We start from the raw sequence: 22,148 nt of genomic DNA on the forward strand, positions 1-22,148 counted from the left end.
GGGGGAAGAGGTGTCAGTTTAGCATATCTGTACCTCGAAATATGTAATCTGGTCCCATTAAAATTAATAGAGCAGTTCACATATTTATGTTCCATTTGTGTGGAAATGTCAGCATTTTACAAGATTATAGAAGAGATAAAATTGTAAAGAAGATGCAAGAGACGATAACAACCCTGAAATGGCTTGATTCAGCTGGTGATAATTTACTTCTATTTTTATTGCTGTGTTTGGCTGAGGTGTACTTACTTTTTATTTACTTGTTAGAGTTCCTTTGTTGTTTGCAGACCTGGAAGAGCAAGAAACAATCTGAAGGAAGGCAAGAGGAGGAGAAAGATATTTAGGGTAGATATTTTATTAGGGTAGATATTTTGGGGGATATTTTTTAGTTTAACTTGGAAAGATTAGTTTATTTAGAAAGATATTTTTGGATATTTTTTAGTTTAATCTGGTCCGAAGTCCTTAGCACTGGTTTCTGGTGCAGTGGACTGCATTCTGGAACAAAGCTGTCAGTGGCATGAGGGGCTTTGGGGTAACTTAAAAGGAAATGCTATGTATGTATAGATTACTAAACACGAAGAAGATAGGTGTAGGTACCACAGAGAAGACCAGATGGCTGCACAAATAAGCTATATCATAGCTTGATGGCTCTGAGACTTGATTGTTTGTGTTGTTTTTTCTTTAATTATTAGGAATAGATACCAGTGCCTTCCACATCAGTGGCAGCTCATTTACAATGGAGATAAAAATGAATTAAGGAATCCCTCTCCCCTCTCCACTGTAGGGAGAGGAGAGGGATTATCAACGGAGACAAAGCATAAAAACTGTTATAAATCTGGATGCTGAATTTTAGTGTATTTATCAGAATAGGATTATTTTGTATCTAAGTTCATGGACCTTAAAAAAAAAAAAAAAACCCAAAAAACCCAAAAAAAAAAAACAAAACCAAAAAAAAAAAACCAAAACCAAAAAAAAAAAACCAAAACCAAAAAAAAAAAACCAAAACCAAAAAAAAAAAACCAAAACCAAAAAAAAAAAACCAAAAAGCCAAAACCAATAGAATAGTGTTGGTTGTGGTGGTTGTAAGCCAAAAGCAATTTTATGTGCCTTTTTAATAGAAAGGTGTTTTTGGAATATATTCCTGCTTTGTTTTCACTATAAGGCTTTGTTGTGACCTCCTTGAAAACTCTGGAACAAGCAATATTGTTTAGGAGCTATTGTGCCTTAGAGTTTAGAGCTGAGCCAGATTTTTTGTGCAGTAGCTTGAAGTTGTATTCTTACTTGGGGCTTGCTTAACTGAAGGAAAAAAGCTTTTCTTGGTATGATGTTTTTTCCTTTTTTTTTCAACTATAAAGATAAATCTTCAGGTAAATGACACAGCTGATGCCAGTGCTTCTCAAACTGTAGAAATCAGGAAATTTTTGCTCCTCTTTCTTATCACAGAAGGGAAATATGCAGGTGCACAATCTGCTCTAGGTCAGCATGAGAAAAAATAGTTGGACAGTGCTGGAGAAATGCTAAGGTGAACCAAATGTAAAGGGAACAGCTCTTGTTGATAAGGTGTTTTGCACTGGAAAATACTGTTATAGAGGAAAGTTACCCTCAGTTTGGTGGAAAATTGCACACCTCAGTATAGAAGAATGACTTTAATCATGACAGAGACACATAAGAGGTTTGTTTCTACTTAGTTAAGGAATGAAATACAGGAAAGTCCATCCTATTGCAGGCCTGGACACCCTGCCCAGAGGGACAGTGCTGCAGGGCACTGATCCCATGCAGCATAGCTCTGACTAACCTGGTTTTGGGGCTGTGTGCCTCACTACTTCCCCTAATGGGAAGAGGCCTTATGGAGGGAGGTAACCCTTGTGGAGAGCCAGTTTGAGTATTTGTGCAGTCCTGGCTGCTAAGACGTGGGTAAAGGGACCGTTTCCACCTCTCTGCTGTCATTGCAGACTCTCCAGTGATTCTCATTTGTTAACTCTTCTGTACTGAGGTACCAATAAACAAACAATGGGATAGAGTATAACGATTACTTGCTTAAGTAGATTTGCTAGCAGTTCCTCAGATTTGGATTTGAAGGACTCCCTACTCAGTAGATTTTTACATTTTATTGAAGCATAATGCTTGTTGCCTGCTTTTGTCTGGAAATCCTGCCTTCTGGAAATCTGTCTTCTGTCTTTCACTGACTGGCTGGTACTGGAGCACAGGGTGGATGGGAGAGCTTTAGTAATCTGAACTTAATGTGAAGAGCTTAGATCTGAGCCCAGATTTTAAATTACTGACTCTTTTCCTTGCAGTCTCTGACCTTTTCCTTGACATGCTTGTGGTGGGTTGTTTTCTGATGTTTCTCACCCTGCTGGTTTTCAGGTGGTGGGCAGGGGAGTGGCAGAAATGTTCGACCACATGTGGCCCAACAGGCCAGAAGAAGAGAACTGTACTTTGCATCCAGACAGTGGGATCTGATGAGCAAGCACTGGACGTCACAGAGTGCCAGCACCTACTTAAACCAAAGACCCATCTGTCATGCAACAGAGATATCTTGTGCCCATCTGACTGGACAGTGAGCAACTGGACTGAGGTAAATTCATGTTAGCTGAAACACTGAACTTTTTCTCAAAAATGACCTATTATAGTCAGCAAAAAGGACCAGTGATCTGCTGTTACGCCTTTTAACATTTTTTTCTAAAATACTTTTCTATAGTTTAATGTGTTCACAAATCCTTTGTGCAGAAAAAAAAAACCAACCCTGCTTTCTAAAGACTTCAGAAAGTGCTGTGTGTTAGCTTGCTGAGCTTTTGGGACTGTAGAACTTGGTGTGCTTAGTGCTAGAGTCTGTGTGAGAGCAATGGCTGCTGTGGGCCAGACTAGGGGGGTGACTACTGTCATCTCTGTAGGTCAGCAAAGTGTTTTTAAATTCTTTACATTCATATCTCTTGCTCTGCCTTTTTTCTCATAGCTTTGGGAACCTATGGGAATTGTTCAAAGCTGCACCAGGAGATGTTCAGGTTGGACATTGGGAAGCATTTCTCTTCTGGGAGGGTGGTCAAACCCTGGAACAGGCTGTCTGGAGAGGTGTTCAATGTCCCCAGCCTGTCAGTGCTTAAGAGCGCATTTGGACAGTGCCCTTAGCAGCATGCTTTGACTTTTGGTCAGCCATGAAGTGCTCAGGCAGTTGGAGGGGATGTCTGTTGTGGGGTTCTCCCTTCTGTAAATACTACCTTCCTTTCTTTTTTGAAGGGAAGATAGTATTTACAAGGAAGATCTTTCTCCTTCAGTTTTTTTTCATTAGACTCACTGCTACGAGAACAGAGTCACATACTGAACTAAAAAATCTTGTGGCTGTATTGGATTGGTTTATGCTGCTCACAAACCATCATCACAGAATATTGATTTTTTGTTAATTGAGTAACCTCCATGTTTTAAATACCTGTGAAAAAATAGATTGGGTTTACATTACTAGCAGTACAGTTATATAAGAATGGCACAGTGCTTGTACTCACATGCTGTTGGATTATATTTGCAACTTACTGATAAAAAAGCATTTTTACCTCTGCAGAAACTGGAGAGAGAGAGTGTAGGACAGGTATTTCACCTGCACAAATGACAGGAGCTGATGAAGCTGTCTGCTGTGAGGCTACACTGGTTGCTTTCCTGCTCCTATTGCTGCAGAGCTGATATTATTTTACAGCTGTGAACGGCAGAGTGCTCCAGCAACACAAAGTCACTGGTGTTTCTAATGCCCTGTTACCCAGACTAGCTCTAAAAGGAGTTAAATGTGCCAGGGACAATGAAGTCCTGGCAAAAGGAGAGCTCATCACTTCATGCTGAGCACCTGGTTAGGCTTCCTTGCATCCTAGGAAGAATTCTTCCAGTAGGTTTTTTGTAACACCTCCACTCCTACTCAACTCATCCAGCCTTAGTATCTCCAACCAGAGAAGAGTGATTTTACAAAATCTTTAGTTGAGAGACAGCTGTTGAAGGCATGGCTGTACCTGTGCGCCCGAGGATGAAAAACATCACAGAAAAGCTGGGTCTCCTTAGCTCCCAGCACTGTTTTTACACAGCAGCTCTCATTTAAATAGAAGCCAGATTGGCTAATTACTTTGGTAGTCTCTAATTGAGGGCACACATGCTAGTAGCTCTGGCAGCAGTTCATCATTGTACTAAGACTGAATAAAAAATCCATTTCATAAAGTCAGCGAGGGTCTGTGAGCTGCATGAATCACCACAGCAGGTTTGTGGCACTGTGAGCAGCACTCAGCCAGTCAGGTGTGGGTTCAATACCAGGTTTTCAGTCTGCTTTTTTATAAATCTGGTGGAAAAGGTATTGGCTAAATGACTTTTTGAGTCAATGAAGAAATCTAATTCTATCATATTAATTTAATATTTTGTCTCTATCATTAGTCTTTTTTCACTGCTATTTCTCCAAGGTGACATTTACTGTCAAAAAATTTGGAAAGAACTCCATGGTAGCAGAACATCACTAGAATGAATTGTTCTTCAGGAAAAGCTTTGTAATTTATTATTTGTCATTATACTTCTTTATTATAAACAAATGCCATCTGATACTTCTGTGAAGGGGAGATACATTAATTCTGTTTCATTTGCAGTGCACAGTCACTTGTGGTGGTGGAATAAGGACTCGTAATGTCACTTGTGCCAAAAATAATGATGAGCCATGTGATAGTTCCAAGAGACCAAACTCTAAGGCCCTGTGTGGTCTTCAGCAATGCCCTTCTGCTGGAAGATTTCTGGTTCTCCCACAGGCACCCAGAAGAGGCAAGATCATAATCAGAAAAACAAATGCCAATCCTGAACGGAGTCTTCCTCGCAGAATGCCCAGACCAAGCCCCAGGTTCCATACAACAACAAAAATACCCAAGCATGAAAGTGTAACTCCCAGTTTGCCTACATCCTCTGGTTTGGTCAATGTCTCAGGAAAAGAGGGAGCAGCCAACAGGACATTACAAAGTAATTTTGCTGAATCAAGTGATGTTTACAATTACCCAGTTGTTTCTACTGAAAATAGCTCCTATCAAAATAGTACTTCATGGCCTTTTTATAACAGCTTAAGTACTGAAATTTTAAGGCATGCTGAAAACACTTCTAAAAGTGAGCCAGTTTCTACTACAGAGAGGGAGATGCAAAGAAGTGAGGACACTCCTGTTTCCTCTTTTACCAGTAACCCAGAAATAACTTCCAGCTATGATTACTTAACTGAGGAATCTGACAACACTGATGGGCCACTTGGAGTCAGCAAGAAAGCAGCTGATGTCTTTTACAGCACAGAACTCAATCCCGAAATCAGGACCAGAAGCACAACCTCGGACACTGCCTCTCCTGTCACTCAGAAGGAGAGTGTGACTTCTCAGACCCCACCAGCATCTCAGCACCAAGACCTTTCTGGGCTCAATCCTGTTAGCAGAGCAGCACAAGGGCTGGCATTTCCAACAGCAGCAAACTATGTTAGTCTGCAAGTTGACGTGCCTGTTGTAGAGGTAACAACCCCACAAGCACTGGTTACAGAAACGCCCACAGAGCTTGGTAGTGCCCCAAGGGACCAGACTGACAGCAGAGAAGAAATAAAGCTGCCTGACACCGTAACCACTAGCACACAATCCTCACCTCCCAAGCATGCTCTGAACAGCCAAAGTGCAGCATCTGAAGGTGTTTTAATGAATGTCACAGACAACAGCCACGTAATAACATCCAACAGTTTGCCCAGTGATGCCTACTGGATAGTAGGCAACTGGAGTGAAGTAAGTTATTTTTTGCTCATAAGAAGTGGAGAGTGTGAACAGCTGTCTGAAACACTGCTGAGGAAATGGAGTTTCTTAGTTTGTCACAATTTTCTGAAATCAGTGTCGTACACATGAAATATTTATCACGGAAAAAAGTAGTAATTTGGGATATCTAACATTAGGTTGCTTACAGAGAATTAATGTAGTCATCATGGGGCCTAGCCATAATTTACCAACTTTTAATACCCTTCCCACAGTAAAGTTTTATTTTTATGTAAACAGAGTTCTTTTCATGCTAAAGGATTTTATATTCTTGAACTCATGATATCTAAAGTGAGGGATGTTGGTGTCTGAACTAATTATCTCACTTTTTGGTGGCATTTTTTACCAAGCTAAAGAAAAATACCCTACTGTTGATCTGCCGCTTTGTCCAGCACTGATGGGGAATGCTATCCAAGGTCTGTTTCTCTGTACCTGTTTGCTCTTGGGTCTGCCGGGAATGATCCACAATCGTAGAAATGCAGAAATTCAGGGCCAAAAAGGACAGGATGAGATGACCAAGTGTATCTCACGTCACTGGAGGCATATCTAGACCCCGAGATGGTGTTGGATGCAGACAGTGGGTAAGGCCCCTGCTCTGTCCTCAGTGCAGCAGCACTTGTTCAGTTCATGTACTCCTGCTGGCAGTTTGAGCTTTCACCTTGTGCCTTCCTGTGGCCAGGTGAGAATGGCCTTAGTTTCCCATGTTCTAGTGAGACAGGTGAGCATTCCCTCCTGCATATATCCTTGTGAGAGAAGGCCTGCTTTTAGATCTGCTTGAGTGCAAGACCCTACAAAAGAAGACCAATGGTTGTGGCCCCAAGCCCCCACAGTCTGAGCAAAGGCTTGTCATGCAGAGATGCTGCTGTCCTACTCATTCATTGTCCACCTTGAAATATTTTCCTTATAAACAGCAAACATCTTCCATACTGAAAATGAGGGTTCTTTTTTTTTATATGGAGGAAGATTATCTTCTTAACTCTTTTGGGGTCTGACATCTAAATTCTTTTGAGATTTTCCTTGTGTTCTCTAAATTTCTGGGGACTTCATTTTTCTTGTCTGATCTTTCTTCAGTTTCATCACATATTTTTTATCAGTAATGTTCATTGTGGTCCCAGTGGACACGTGACGTATAAAATCAACTAATTATTATCATTTTATATATTACCCTCTTTGTGAACACAGAAATGAGATTTGTCTTGTTTTGAAACCATCTTGCTTTGATGTATTTAATTTGTGGTCCACTGTAAGTGTTGGATCCCTACTACAGTATTTCTAGATCAGCAGAAGTTCTCAATTACATTTAGGAGCTCTGTGTGTGTGTGTGTGAATATATATATATATGTGTGTGTGTGTGTATGTCTGCGTGCATAAAAAGTTTTCCTAAATGTAGTCTTTTGTAGTCTTTTTTTTTTTATTTCAGGCTACTGTTTTCTTACAGCTTTTATTGTGGTGAGGTGTCATTGAATTCAGATTTCAAATTCCTGCCTACTCTCCCAGCTTGTCATCATCTTCAAATGCCTTAAATGCATGTTGTCTTTCCTCATACAGTCAATTAATGAAAATGCTAAGAGAGCCTGGCTTTGGAGCCCTGTAGAACTATATTTGAAAAGTCTGTTCATTATGACATTGAACCACTGAGAGCCACTGTATTACAATTTTTCAATTAGTTGAACACCAACCTTGTGATTATTTCTCCTAAACTGTATTTATATTTGCTGAAAGAACTCTTTGCAGGATCATATAAAAATGCATCACAGCAGCCAGCTCCTTATTTTCGTTAAGCCATGTTCACCTGTCAGAAAAGGATATTAGACTCAATTGAATTATTTCTTCTAGATGGGTCCATGTGGGCTTTTCTATTTCTTTATCATCTTCGTTAGTATTTGCTACTTTGATCTTGATTGTTTAATAATTTGAAGTGTGCTTGGGTGAAGCATTCCATTAGACCACAGATAGGACTTTTTCTTTTCCTAGAGATTAATTGGAAGATATTCTTATTTAATCCTCTGGAACTTTTCCAATCTATTATAAAAATTGATTTTCAACAGTTCAAAGATTATTGAATAAACACTTGAATGAATGTAGAAATAAGGTTAAAAGATTTGGTTTCACAGAACTGATGAAGTCAATTTGAAGATACTTAATGCATCTAACTATGTTATTCTTTAATAATTTAGTAGTCTTTTGCTACTCTCATTCAAGCTGTTGTTTCATGTTAAAATAAATTTTATGGGAAGTGTGGCACATTGAACTTCATTTTCAAACTTGAAAAAGTGATGAAAAAGAAAAGAAAGAAAATTTATGGAGTCTCCATCTTTGGAGATATTCTGAAGCCATCTGGACATGGTTCTGGGAAACTGCCTCTAGGTGGCCCTACCTGAGCAAAGGTCCTTTCCAATTTCAACCATTCCATGGTTCTATTAATAAACTTTGCTATTCTGTTTCATACTAAATAAAAGTTATCTATTTCCTATACACACCTTGAGTCTGACATTTACAGAACCTTTTCTTTTTGTTCATTATTTTTAATTAATTTTCAGTCTACAGTTTTCTGACTATTTTTGCTCTTTCTGTTTGCTCATCCTTAGTAAAACTTCGAATCTCTTCCTAGATGACATCTCTCCAAGGCGTTGGTATTTCAAGACCACTGCACCCACCCTGATGAATATCTTGCTGCGCTCTTTCTCTTTTAGTAGCTGTCAATATTTTGACATTGCTTTGCTCTATAGGAGATGTCCATACTAGTAAATAAATAGTGCCAAGGTGTGTCCCATAAGAGGGCTGGCACTTGTCCCCTCAGGGGAGAGCACTGATTTGAGGAGGGCAGAACAGAGCCCATTTCCACCAGTGCTTCTCTGTAAATTTTACTTCTTTCCTACTACTTTTCTGGGCCATTCTGGGCTTTCACTTTTCCCTTCCTAAGAGCTTTCTGGGTAGCAAAGATACTCCATTACCAGCAGATCCTCTCCTTCTAATACTGGTCATCTCATTCTTCTGTTGGTCATGTAAAGTCACCTGCACTTTCTCCCTCTGTGATCAACATGTACAGTGCCAAGAGGAAATTTTGGTTCCCAAATGACAAAGGGAAAAGAGGTATGTCTTCAGAAACTTACTTAACATCAAACAACAGTCAGGAAAGCTCAGGCTTTATCCTGAAACCATTTAAGTATCATTCTCTCTTGACCCTCTGCCTGCACACAACAGGGTTTGAAAGAATCCTGCAGTTTCACCTTCCCCAGACAAGAACATAAATCTGCCTCAGTGTGATCTGCCCAGCATCATCCATGGAGCCACCTTTGCTCTTCTCACTGTGCTCACAAAGGGGCTTTAGTCAAAGACTAATCATCCCTTCAGTGAAGTCTTGGTGTTGTCAGGCTGGTGTAGCAAAGCTGGGGAAGGCATGAAGCCATCAGAAAGCAAGGCAAGGGCACTCTGTCCTCTCAGTCAGAAGAAATGCCTTGGATAGGTGTGTCACTAGGCAGAACAGAACGGTGGTATGCAGTTTCCTTTAACAGGACCTCTGTGGCCACTTGGACATGTATCTCAGGAATTGCCATGAGATCAAACATCTCCAGTGTTGATTTTTTTTCCTGCCTTAGCTTCACCTTAAGTTTTCTTATTTTTCCAAGGAAACTTACTCAGCGTTCCATATTTAACTTTCCCACTGCCACGCAGGGAGTTCAAACCACACAATAGCATTTGCTCTCTTCATTGTTTTGCTGACTTAATCCAAGATTATTTACGCTGTAAATAATGCCAGCTACAGGCTGCTTAGTGTGTTGAATTTGGCTCTACATGTATAGCTCACTGACCCACCCTTTCTAAGCCAGAAAAAGGTAAATAAGTGTCTCCAAGCATTTTTCAACCCCTTCTGAACCCCCTTCAGAGGACAATGACAGTGTTTGGAGTTTTTTGTGGGGAGTGTGCACTCTTGGGATATGGACTGGAATAATCAATATTCTCTTTCCTCAGACACAAAAATCCTCCCAGATGTTGAAAACACTCAGCCACTTTCTGAAATAATGATTTAGAGAAACATTTTCCTGCACAGTTTTCCTAAGATTCTCACATATTTATTTAAGATTTTCAGCATCATGCACTCAATTACCTGACTCTCTCATCAGCAGTATTAGCGGTAGAGAGGGAACATGCTGAAGATTGGATGCAATTACATATTACTTTGGATCCCCAAAGATAACAGAAGAAAGCAGTGGAACAGCTGGTACAGATTTAGAATGTCTTGGTAAGCAGGACTTTGCCAAAGAAAAGAAGTGCATAGTATAAATCAGGATTGGTATTGTTCTAAGAAACCACAAAAAGTCCTCCTTCAGAATATTAAGTAAAATTTAGGTGAATTTTATATCTTCATTTGGATATCTCTGATAACAGCTAAAATTGCTCTAGATAGTTATATTTAGGTTCCAGGATTATTTCCAGAATGATGTACTAATGTTGAGTTTGCTCCTGGGGTTTCCTCTTGCCCTTGTGCAGTGCTCTACGACCTGTGGAATGGGGGCTTTCTGGAGACATGTGGAGTGCAGCAGCAGGAACACATCACACTGTCAGGACAAGAAAAAGCCTGATCCTGCAAGGAAATGTTATCTCCGCCCATGTGCTAGCTGGAAAACAGGAAATTGGAGCAAGGTAACTTCATTCAGGGCTGTGTATGAACAGTAAGCTTGCAAATTTCAGTGGGTATGAAACTCTAAATATTTTATTTTTAAAACAATTATTTACTCAGTGAATGCATACATGATTCCCAGTTGACCATTCAGCACTAATTTACTAATTTCCTGATGAAGTTATATCTGGAAACACATCTGCTGTGAATTTTGTTCTTCCTGTGGTGGGTTGTGCTCATTAACTCTTGCATCTAGAGCCAAAGCAGGACTCTGGTCATGTTCTGTGGAGCTGACAGAGCAAAGCTGTGCATAGTTGCTTGTGGAATCTTTTAAATCTCTGCCTTCAGGGACATATCCTAATTTTAAGAAGCAGTGGGAATTTGGGAAAGGGAGTTGTCGTGTTCCTCCCCACCCTTGTCACCATGTACTGTCTCTTGACAAGGTCTGTTCCCCATTCACATAACCTCTAAGTCTGCTCTGTGTAGGATTCTGTCTGGTCCTGGTTTTGTACCCATGGCCTGTTCAAGGGACAGAAGAGTGTCCAGGGTGGTAAGTGGAACCCAGAGAATTGTGCTTGAGTCCCATTTTGATATTTTAAGCTGTGTGAAGAGCACCTGGAAGGACTTAGGTGATTTCTTGAAGCTTATTACATTTTGTCTTCATGTAGTCTGAAAATTGAGTTTCAAACCACGGGTTATTTTTCAAGGCTAAAAAGAGATAAACTACAAAATTTTGTTTTAAATATTGTTGATTTAATAAGGAAAAAGATAGGTGTCTCAAACTTTTCCAGTATAGATCACTTCTGTGGACAATGTTGTTGCCATTGGGCTAGAGGGCAGATTGATACAAATAAAAAGTTATAGTTACAAAACCTGTGTTATTATTGAGCTCTTAGACATAAAATTGATTTGTACAGGAATTACATGCCTCTTTAGAAAGTTCAGGAAAGGCCAACCCTTTACATAACTACATTTAAGCCTTCGAAATTAATTTTCAGAGATACATGGACATCCTGCCCTCCCAGCTGCAGTAGGGCAATTTCACCTTCACTTTTTCTTCATAAATGTCGTTGCTCTTGCAACTAGTGAATGATGGTCATGCACGAAAAATAGCTAGCAATCAGGTTTAATGATAAAATATAACAGGAAGCAAATTTTTAAAATGTCAGACCAGTTATGAAACAAGTTTGAGGCAAGAGGCTTCTCCTATCAGATTTGTGTTACCCTCCATTTTTTCCATCAAGTGAACTATACAAACCTAATTAAAGTTTCATATATTAAAAAAAGTTAAATTTTGCTTGCTGACAAGTGGCAATTGTTTTTTGTTACTCATTTCGAATATTTTGAAGATGTATTGTCACAGCAAGATGTCTGGGTTCCCTGCTAGTGCAGTAAAGCTTTTTCTGTTTTCTACTCTCATTTAATTTTTCCCCTCCCCTAAAAGAAAGGTGCTTCAGACTAAATCTTAGAGCCTGTGTTTAATGCCAGATATAATTTGCATGTATCTTGTTGTACTCAGTTTCTTACAAAGTCACTTCTGTCCGCTGTTTCTATCCAGAGAGACAGAAACCTGTCCTGTGGACAAGAGTAAGGATTCCCTTTCCATCCATTCTTCATCTCCTAGGGGAAGTATTACATTCAGGTTGCTTGCTCAACTAAAGGTTGTTTATTTATGCAAAGGAAAACATTACCAGTTGCTGTTGTATCGTAGTGGTAAGGGTGAAAGGTGATCTTAGAAGCTTTCAGTGGTGCAGTTGGAATTGGCTTTAATTCTGCTTGAAGAAAAAATGTGTATTTTTCCTTATCCCTTTTGTAGCAAATTCAGTTCTTCATCAAGAGCAGGAAATGTCCTAAATTTTGGTGCCTGGAGACAGGACCTGGTGATGCTGCATGAGGCTTGGAAGAAGCTCTGGCTAGAAAAAGGAGACTGGAAGGGTTCACTTAGTTGCTCAGCAGAGCTCTAGGCTGGGCAGTGATTTCACACTGAGTGAGGCTCAGGGTGCCTCTCTCTTCCCTCCCACCTTCTCAAACTGAAGCTGCTCTTGGGGTGTGAACTGTCCTGGTGCCATGGAGGTGCAAGGAAGATGAGGGTGGGAACTGCTACTCACACCCTTCCTCTCTCTGAAGCAGCTAAGGAACTGACAATATCCCTGCCAACAGAATCCATTTTTTGTATTTATTGCATTATGACTCTTTCACTATGACATTTTTGGAAATAGCTGGCAAGATTTCCCAATTAAATATGTATTCATATTATTAATGGGCCGTAGCAGTGTAGCAGGGCAAGCACTTACATGGTGTGTTCCAGGCTGCTCTGAGGAAAGCCACTGTGTTTAAGCCTCACGACAGGCTGGTGTTACAGTGACGTGTAAATTCCCTCTGTTCAGGATGCTCAGAGCTCAGGCTGTCCTGCTCTGTGACTGGGGAAGGTACAGCCCCTCAGTGGGGCTCCTCATGTGGAGATGTGCCCCTCTCTGTTTTGTGTACAGTGCTCTGCGAACTGCAGCGGAGGCTTCAAGACCCGAGACGTTCACTGCATTGATGCTGGGGAAAAGCGGCTGCTCAGGCCTTTCCACTGCCAGTTCCTCAGCTATAAACCACAGCTCAACACTAGCTGTAACACAGAACCTTGCTTGCAATGGCACGTGGAGCCCTGGAGTGAGGTACTGTCCTTAAAAGAACCTTTGTGAGTCAGCGCTCTCCTTTCAGGTAGCAGCGGCTGTTGGGTCCCGTGCTGTCAGGTAAAGTTGTGCTCCAAGGAACACACGCAGCTGGTGAGTTCTTGTGCATGGCTACAGCAAAAATTAGCACAGGTGTTCGTAAGGCTTCACAAAACCATTCTTACAGCTGGAGCTTTAAATTACCATGTCCTGTAGGGGAGAAGCAGATGGCCTGGAAGGAAATTTGTTGCAGCTATCCTCTTGGATCAGTAAATGTGGCTCATTTAGATGAATCCTTTTTGCTGCGGTTTTAATGTTGCAGTCTCATTAAATATAGAATTTTTTTATGCTTTTGGACTGAAATTTTGTGGAGCAAAGGCTTACACCAGACATAAGACAAATCTGACTTTTCGGTCCCTTTGTAACGCAAATCTGTGCCAACCAACTCAGAGGCAGCCAGACACATATTTATATCAGCTAAAGCATGTGGCCTGCTTTTATTTTAGAATTTAACCCCACTGAAAGCAGCTCTGGAGAACATGTCACGATGTTTGCAGCCCTGTGGACCTAATGCTTTGGGATTTTAAGGGAGCTGATCACATTTTCTTCCCAGGGCACTAACAAATCACAACTGGAGGAGACCAGGATGGTCTGTCAGAGCAATCAGCAGGGGGAGTATGGATAAAAATAATGGAATGATTGCATTTGTTTGCCACTTAAAATACTTTATAAAAACATTAGTCCAACCCTGGAAGTTGTCCTCATGCTAAGGACAGCAGGTAGAAATGGATTGAAAAAGTTCATTTGTCAGATGTCAGATATATTGTTCTGTCCATAGGGGTGCAATTCCTTGTAGGACAGTAACAATGCATTATTCAAAGTATATGTGATACCTTATTTCATATCAGAGTGTAAAATACCTCGTGTATTTCAAGCAGACTCTACTACAGACTAGTGAAAAAATAGTAAAAAAATCGGTGAATAAGTAATTCTAGAATGTGGACAAAAGAATGTTTAAAAAATAACCTGTCTCTATTTTTGTATGATACTTTTACTGCCAAAGAGTTCAATTGTTGTATGGATTGAATTTTAATGTCCCCAAACACCTCATAAAAAATGAGATGCTGCATCTTACGAATGTGTTGTGTCTTCAGTCAATGTTACAGATTAATCCTGCTGGCATATGACTTCTTCTCTAATTCTTGTTAGAGATGCTACTGGTGTTGGTGATGTTGATGAGCAATTCTGTGTTGCCTGGTCTGTGTAGCCACTTCTACTCTGCCTTTTAGTCTTTCCAGTAGTATGTGCCAGGAGCAGCTTTTTCCCATGTGGCAGCTTCTTCTCAGTCTCCTTCCAACCACATGGAATAAGTGTCTCAGTGCAGAGCTTTTCCTCATGTCGGGACTTGAGGACTTGATGTCCAGGCAAGCCTGTACATCTTTGTAAACCCATGGGCCTGTGACCCTGAGTCCTTGTTATCTGTGGCCCCAGATTTCTAAATGAACATGTACAGCCATCTTTGCGGTCTGTTTCTGGTTTCTCATCCTTTCCCAGCTCTGACTGTGCCCCTCTCTTGGCAGTGTTCGAGGACGTGTGGCGGTGGCCAGCAGAAGCGGCACGTCTCCTGCCCACGGGAAGGGCACTGTGACTGGACCAGGAGACCTGATGCCATTGCATCATGTAGCAGGCAGCCTTGCACACAGTGGATTCACCAGCCCTGGAGCCCGGTAGGATTCAGTTTATTTCTGTTTTATTTTTTGTCATGAGTTGGCCGTATTTGGTCATGTTATTCACTTGTCTCTGAACATCAGCAGCTGTGGCAAGTACAGTTCCTTATGCACAGCTGAAGCTGCAAGAGAGGAACTTCTGAAAACATTACTGAACATTTCATAGCCAGCCCCTGTCTGTTCCTTCAGGTGACATATAATGTATCTTCTATTTTTTGCTGCTCTATTAGATGTTGTTGGAATTCTGGGATCTTTTATCTTGTCTAAGAACAAAGGAGTTTCATCATTAACATTCTTCCACTGCATGTTTGAAATTTTCCACTGTTTGAGGCTGTTGGAAGGGATTGGGTGATCCTCAAAACAACTTTGGAGAATTTGTGTACTTGCCCATACAAAGAGAAATTCTGAATTTTGACCAATAACCTCCTACTTAGTAGCTGGAAATCTTATTGACAAATATGAGGTGTATCTTTGGGCAACCTTCTATTATCTGCTATACATATTTGTCTATTGCTACATATATTTATCTATAAAGAAACTAGTACATATAATAAACCTTTCACTCCAGTTTCCTTAATAAACATTGCATACATTACAAGTACTCCTCACAGCATAATGGAATATTGAAGTAATGCTAAAAGCAGGAGCCACAAATCAGGGAACATTGGAGTCTCATTTAACACAGAAAATTCAATGAGTTGGTTTTGACACAAAGCCATTAGATGGGAGATGTCTATAAGGTAATGTAGTGTAACACTTAAATACAGAAGTGAAGCACATAAAATAAGTAACAGAATACCAAAAATTATAGCAACTATTTCAACTTATATAAAAAATAATAGCAACTTATTTATTTATCCCATATTGTTGTATTCATTAATAATTTTACTTTATAAAGGTATTTTAAATGTCAATATAAAGTTATTGCAAGAATACCTAAGATCTTTCAGTCTGTGCCAGTGCTATTGTGCTTCATGTACAGAGATACACATTAGAGAGGGGATAATTTACAGAAAAGTTACAGAGGTTCCACTCCTGTCTTCATCTCTTGTGCTTCGTTAGCTGACATTCTCTATCTGCTGAATTCCTTATCTCATTTATCTGCTGGCACTATTTATCTGTAGAGAGAAAAAATTTAAAACTAATTGGGATTCTCAGACGCTCTGAGAAGTCACAAGAATTGAGTACCTTTACAGAGTGGTACAGGAAGATATTTTAGAAGTGTTTGGGATTTATGGCGTTCTGTGTGCAGTCAGAACAAGCAGCTGGCAGTTCTTTTGTGGTCATAAAGAAAGGGTAACCACCTGTTTGAAATCCAGGAAAGAAACAAAACCTTATTGGGCTTCTTTAAAAAATCTTAGCTGGGTCATTTATAGACCTAACATTGGTTATTCATGTTTAACTTAGATAGTCAGAAAACACAGGAAGCAAAAATCGTCCTAATTTGTACAAATTTGGTTTATGAGTCTCTTCTGATGTAGGACTGGCTTTCCAAATCATACTTTTCCTCTGTAGAAAACAGTCCTCTCCCCCTGTTTATAAATTCCAAGATGCTGTATTTTTACCATTTTCCCTCTGCTGTATCCTGCCAAATGTGGCCACAATGCACCATGGAGGTGTCTGGATGGAGCATACAGCACACAGAGTACTGTAATGGCATTGCTTCTGGATCACATGGGCAGTTTTAGCTTCCTGTCACATCACAGCTCAAATATTGCCATATTGCAAAATTTCCATGTAGAAAATATTAATGTGTGCTAAAATTACTCTTTCAGTGTGCTGTTTCTTGTGGAAGGGGCATTCAGCAAAGAACTGTGAAATGCATGAATACAGAAACTAATGAAACTGAAGATGACAGCATGTGTGTGGATAAAGCCAAGCCCACAAAATATCAGAAATGCCATCTGCAAGAGTGCAGGAAAAATACAGGTAGAGTAATATACATGCATGAAACAATTTTCTCCATTTCTGCTGAGATTCTGCAAAAACTGGGAGCTGGCTGAATCTATCAATTTCTTTTGAATAGTGTGGGCTCAGTAATTACAGGTCACCCTGGCCTGCTACTGCTCAGCTGCTCTGTTGGCAGAACCACAGTGTTGTCTCTTCCAGCATTTCTGGCCTTGTGTTGCCATGATGGGGAGTGCAGTCTCTGAGCATGCATCCCTAATTTATGATGACACAACTAAATCAGTAGGTCTCCTTCTATTGGTCTATTTTAGGTAACTCAGGGTGCAGTGAGGACTGGAAGGACACACAGTAAGTCCAAACAGATGCCATTTCTTAAGATAGATCCTTCTATGGAAGCTGTAAATTCTGGACTGGGAGTGCAAGCAAGCAAATTCTTACAGACACTATAAACACTGTTTACAGTGTTATAGACACTATATACAGTGTCCCACAGAGTGAGACTGTCCAAAATCTAAAGGTGAAGAGAAGTGCTTTTGTGAGTCAGGGTGTCCTGTACCTCTGTCCTTCAAAGGCCCAGGAGCCCAGCTGTGTACATAGTTAATAGCCCAAAAAAAAAAGAGGCATCAGGGGAAAGGGGAAGCTTACAGAAGGAATAACATCTTTGTGAGCAGTCTGTGTACTGCTGCATCCAGAAGGTACCCTCAGATAAGAACAGCAACATCTCACAGCCCTTCTAGAAAAACTTCCAAAAGCCTTTTGGAAGGTGATCTTCCCTATTAGTCAGTGCTAAGGGTCTAATTTGACAGTGAGACAATGGTTTGATTCTGGAGGGCAGTGTGGATCTGACATGCTCTTGAGAGTGATGCCTCACTCCTGCTGCTGTTCACAGAATTTTAGCACATGTTTTGCCCTGGGGTGGATTGGTCTGCTTATTTCCTGTCCCTCTCATGTTCAGAAAGAAAAACTCAGATAAATACTGCACAGAAGTAATAGTTATTTCTGTGAATAAAAGCTCAAGTGACCTATAAAACATAAATGCCCTACTGGGTAAGCACTGGTTCATGCAGCCCACCCTGCACTCTCCTGCCAGCCCTGCGTGTCTTAGGGGCAGTTACATCTGCACTCTCCTGCCTGTCCTGGCTGGCTGTGCAGTGCCCTGCCAGCCCTGCGTGTCTTAGGGGCAGTTACAAGAATGCAAAAGTACCAAATTCAGATCATTGTTGCCAGGCTTTCTCTGGCAGTCCTTATCAGGAGAAAAGTTGAAGGGGGAAACATAGATCAGCTATGTCTGCCACGAAAGTAAAGTCTCACTGAACAGTCATGAGTGCTGTGTTTTCCAAAACAGAAGGTCATGTGTTCACTGAAAGATCCTAGAATTTCAGTGGGAGGTCAAGCTGACCCATAATACAAGGGAAGAGAAAGCCACCATAAATAAGACCTTTAACAGACATGACCATCCTACATAAAGCAGTTCAAAATTCTAGAAATACAGGGAGTGTGCAAGCAAAATACAGCTAATTCTTGTGATCTTATTCACTACAGGGCTGCCCTGCAGCAGAGACCAGCTGTCAGTTCACTTCTGCCAGAGGCTGAAAGGCATTGGCAAGTGCTTGCTGCCATCAATACAGACTCAGTGCTGCTTCACGTGTAGTCAGCCCCGAAACCAGAACAAAGCAAGACATGGGGATCAGCGAGGCTTCAAACAACAAAATTACACTAAATCTAGAAGAAAACCACCTCAAAACTAAGAAACCAACAATCAAGGAGCTTGGCACTAGCTATTTTTTTTTTCTTGTTTCCTTGAATAGAGCTTCTGTTTACAGGTTTTATGTTCCTTACATTTTTTCTGAACCATCCAGCATAAATAGAAATCTGTGATCAAAACTGGGAAAGCACATCACCTAGGGTTATCAGTCTTAACTTACTGCTTCTGTTTTTTTCTCTGTAATAGTCCAAAATTTGTAACATAATTTTCAATGTACCAGCAGCTAGTACTACTTAGGCATGCATAGACACTAGAAACAGGCTTGCAAGAATTTTCTGATTTTTTTGTAATGAATGTTTAACTTGTTTTTCCATCTGTTTTCCAAAACCCACTTGAAACACCAGCACTGGTTACTCAAGAGTGCTTAGTGAAGGTGGCTCTTGGGGCAACAGACACATACCTGTGCCATGGGTCAGTTCTCTTTATACTCCCTTGCCTTTCTTTTTTAGGAATCAAGGTGAAGTGGCAGTGTTTCTCTAAATTCACTGCTCACTTAATAAACTTTAAAGTAGAGTTTTGTAATTTCTGATTATGATAGGCAGGATTAATTGAAACTTGTTTTTTTCAGGAGAAAAGAAATCTTTGCTTAGTACTTGACAGAACCTCTAAAGGATACCTCAGCCACAACCTGTTCTTGACAGTTTTCTGCTACAAATGTCTTGCTGTAACCTGAAAAGCCCATAAAATGTGGGATGTTAAGTTCCCAAATATATGTTAAGCAGCATTTCTTGGTACCACAAAAGCCAAGACGTTTGCATCTACCACCTTAATAGTCATAGAATGATTTAGGTTGGAAAAGACTTTTAAAGTCAACAATTCCAACCTCTAACCCAGCGCTACCAAGTCCACTACTAAACCACACCCCTAAGTGCCATATCTACGTGTCTTTTTTACACATTTAGGGGAGAAACCAGCAATATCTTTCAGACAGTTTTATACATTCTATCTGGCAGAACAGATGAACAATTTCAGCATAAAGAAAAATCTGGTTTTGCAGATCTTTTGCTAGACAGGCAATAACACTTTTATGTATTATCTGTAGTTCCTCTCCATTTAAAATTAACTGTCCAAGGCCATTTGAAATTAGATAAGGCAACCAGCTCAAGACTATGGCCAGTCTCTATAGCTGCAGATATTCAGACACAAATGATACATGTCAGCAGGACATAAAAAGCTGTCAGGAAATTGATGGAGCATAAAGGTTGTACCAGCTTGTTCTGCAGCAAAAATTTAACCTCAGAACTTACCCTTTGGAAAGGGTGGTGTTCTCTCTCTCCTGACTTCTCACTTCCACCAGTTTGGTGTTAATGGTCAGCTCCATTTAGTTCAAGAGTGTTACAGCTGCTGAACAGAGGAGCCAGGAACCTTCACTGTAATGGTTTCCACTCTTCACAGCACAAAGAGTAAAGGAGTCACGGTGAGAAAGCAAAAGACTTCTAAGCTGAGGTAGGTAAGGACAATTGGAAGTTGAGTCTTTTGCATTTAAAAGCTGAAATCTTTCTGTTCTTTGATAAATGAAAAAGAAAGGAAAGAGCAGTGAGCTGGCCCAGCTAAACAGTTTTGCTAATTTCATGTTAACTTATGTGATGGAATTCAGCTTTACAGACTTAAACCTTTCCTGCAGCTTCAAATGTGGCGTGCAGGAATTTCAGCTGGAAATTACTCATACTATGCTTAGAAATCAATTTTACACCATCAGCATAAAGGCTAACTAGCAACTGGAAACTCTGTAATTCACACAGATGTTCAGTGGTAGGGCTATCATGCCATCCAGTATCTCATGGTACAGCATAAGCCCACATTCACAAGGGCACTCTGCCACCTCACTCGCAGCAGACTTCTCCCACAGTGTAAATCTGTAATCATAGTGGAACTGAGGCCTCCTGGGACAGGAATCTGAGGCCCAGAGTAGTATCTGCATACCTTGGGCCCCAGGCATGAGGGCACTTCTAGTCATGTGTTTTGCTAGTGAAGAAAATGCCAAAACAAACTGCAGGGAACCAAGACCAGACCTCTTGAACAAAGCTGGGCATTTTGAAAAGGGCGGGACAAGAGCAGATATTTAGATTCCTCTGGAATTCAGCAGGATTTGGGCACCTTGGTTCTCCTGGCTTTTTCGAAAATCCCACATTTTCACCCTGCTTACCTTGCAATTTCAGATTGTAGTACAGGGAAATGCACATTTTATGCAGTACATGGTGGGACACATTGTCATGAATCCAAGTGTCACTGTGGTTACAGAACTATGACTAACAGTAGCTTTTTTTCTAGGCAGACCTTTATGAAAGTTAATAGAAGTATTTCAGCCTGGCTATAATGTTTTAACTTAATGACGGCCACAAGTCAAATTGTTGTTTTTCAAAGGTTTGTGTCCTTTGGCTAAGGACTTACTTCTTCACTTGAAGTCTCTGGGAGTTCAAAATATGCAGCATGGTAAGGTTAGATTTATTAACCTCTGTGGTGGCAATATAACCCCAGTTTTAGGTGCTGATAAAACAAAATCCACTGTTAAAAGTGTGGTGCTAGGGTAACAGACATGGGGATGACTTGCAATGGTGCATGTGTGTGCATGCACACACTCTTACAATAATATATGTCTGTGGTGTTGCTGGCCAATGCCAGACATGATGCTTTTTAAGTTTCACAGTTTGCTTCTCTCCTTCTGGGGACCCTTTGAGCAATAGAAATCTGGGCAGTTTTTACTCCTCTGGACACAGAAGCACTGAATCATGTGCAGGAGCAGAGGTGTTGTGCCTGATTCAGGAAGGATTTGGGCAGGGCTTGGGCTCGGGCTGTGTGCTGTAGAGCAGTTCCCTGACAGCCAAACAGCCTGGACTGGTGGGCAGTGCAGGTGCTCCTCACATTCCCAAAAGCATTCTGTAGGATTTGGGCGGGACAAAGTCAGATTACTCTGTGCATAGAGGTACCTGCATTTTATCCACAGAGGTCAGCAGAAAGAGGCCACCGGGTATTTGGGCTAATGAGAAAGGAGCTGACTGAGTGGATGTGGTGCAGGTTGGAGGAAAATGCCTGCAGGAATTGGCCTTTCCAGTGCTCCTTAAGTATGCAGTTAAACCATTTCTGCCTTCATTGTTTTCTTCAGGGAGCTGTTATTTCATTTGAAATAAATAAAAAGTGAATAAATTATATTATGGATATTATTCAGAATAATCGTTCTACCCAGGAAAACACAGTCATTACTGTTTCTCAGCTTAAAACTTCAGGAAAAATACTGTGACAACATGAGCTGTTTTAACAGAGCAGTGTCACTGCTGTTATGACACAACTGTTCTTAAGTAAAGGTGGATTTATGATCTGAATCCAGATGGTCATTAGTCTCAAAACTGAATTGAATACTAACTGCAGAGGTGTATTATCATTATATTATTGTATTAGCCCGAGACACATCAGCTTCAACAGATTGCTCAGGAAAAATGTGTATTTGTCACATTCACAGCTTGTTCTAACATTTCAAGGTTTAAAAAGCAAACTATGATGACATATTTGTTTCAAGCTTCAATAAATGGCATTGCATATGCTTGATGTCTCTGGTATTTTGTGTTTCCAGTGCAAGATCTGTGCAATGGAATTTCCAGGACAACAAAAAGGCATTAAAATATATTTTATATGTCGGGGGTCCCCATCACTAAGTTGTTTTGGTGCTTGATACTCCAGCATAAAAAAGAT

The 22,148-nt window shown here is 40.6% G+C and overlaps 1 protein-coding gene across 1 annotated transcript in view; it reads left to right on the top strand.

The window, feature by feature from the left end:
• The window catches only part of ADAMTS12 (ADAM metallopeptidase with thrombospondin type 1 motif 12), a 71,071-nt gene extending 49,132 nt beyond the window's left edge, over positions 1-21,939 (top strand). Inside the window, exons 16-22 of the mRNA XM_041419368.1 lie at positions 2,365-2,575; positions 4,608-5,756; positions 10,272-10,424; positions 12,891-13,064; positions 14,642-14,788; positions 16,564-16,717; positions 18,239-21,939. Coding sequence (XP_041275302.1) covers positions 2,365-2,575; positions 4,608-5,756; positions 10,272-10,424; positions 12,891-13,064; positions 14,642-14,788; positions 16,564-16,717; positions 18,239-18,444 — 2,194 coding nt within the window. The 3' untranslated portion in view covers positions 18,445-21,939. The remainder of the gene's footprint in view (positions 1-2,364; positions 2,576-4,607; positions 5,757-10,271; positions 10,425-12,890; positions 13,065-14,641; positions 14,789-16,563; positions 16,718-18,238) is intronic.
• Positions 21,940-22,148: the final 209 nt, after the last annotated feature.

Source organism: Onychostruthus taczanowskii, unplaced genomic scaffold (assembly GCF_017590055.1).
Source record: "Onychostruthus taczanowskii isolate IOZ18803 unplaced genomic scaffold, ASM1759005v1 scaffold108, whole genome shotgun sequence".
In the NCBI taxonomy this organism is placed as follows: Eukaryota; Metazoa; Chordata; class Aves; order Passeriformes; family Passeridae; genus Onychostruthus; species Onychostruthus taczanowskii.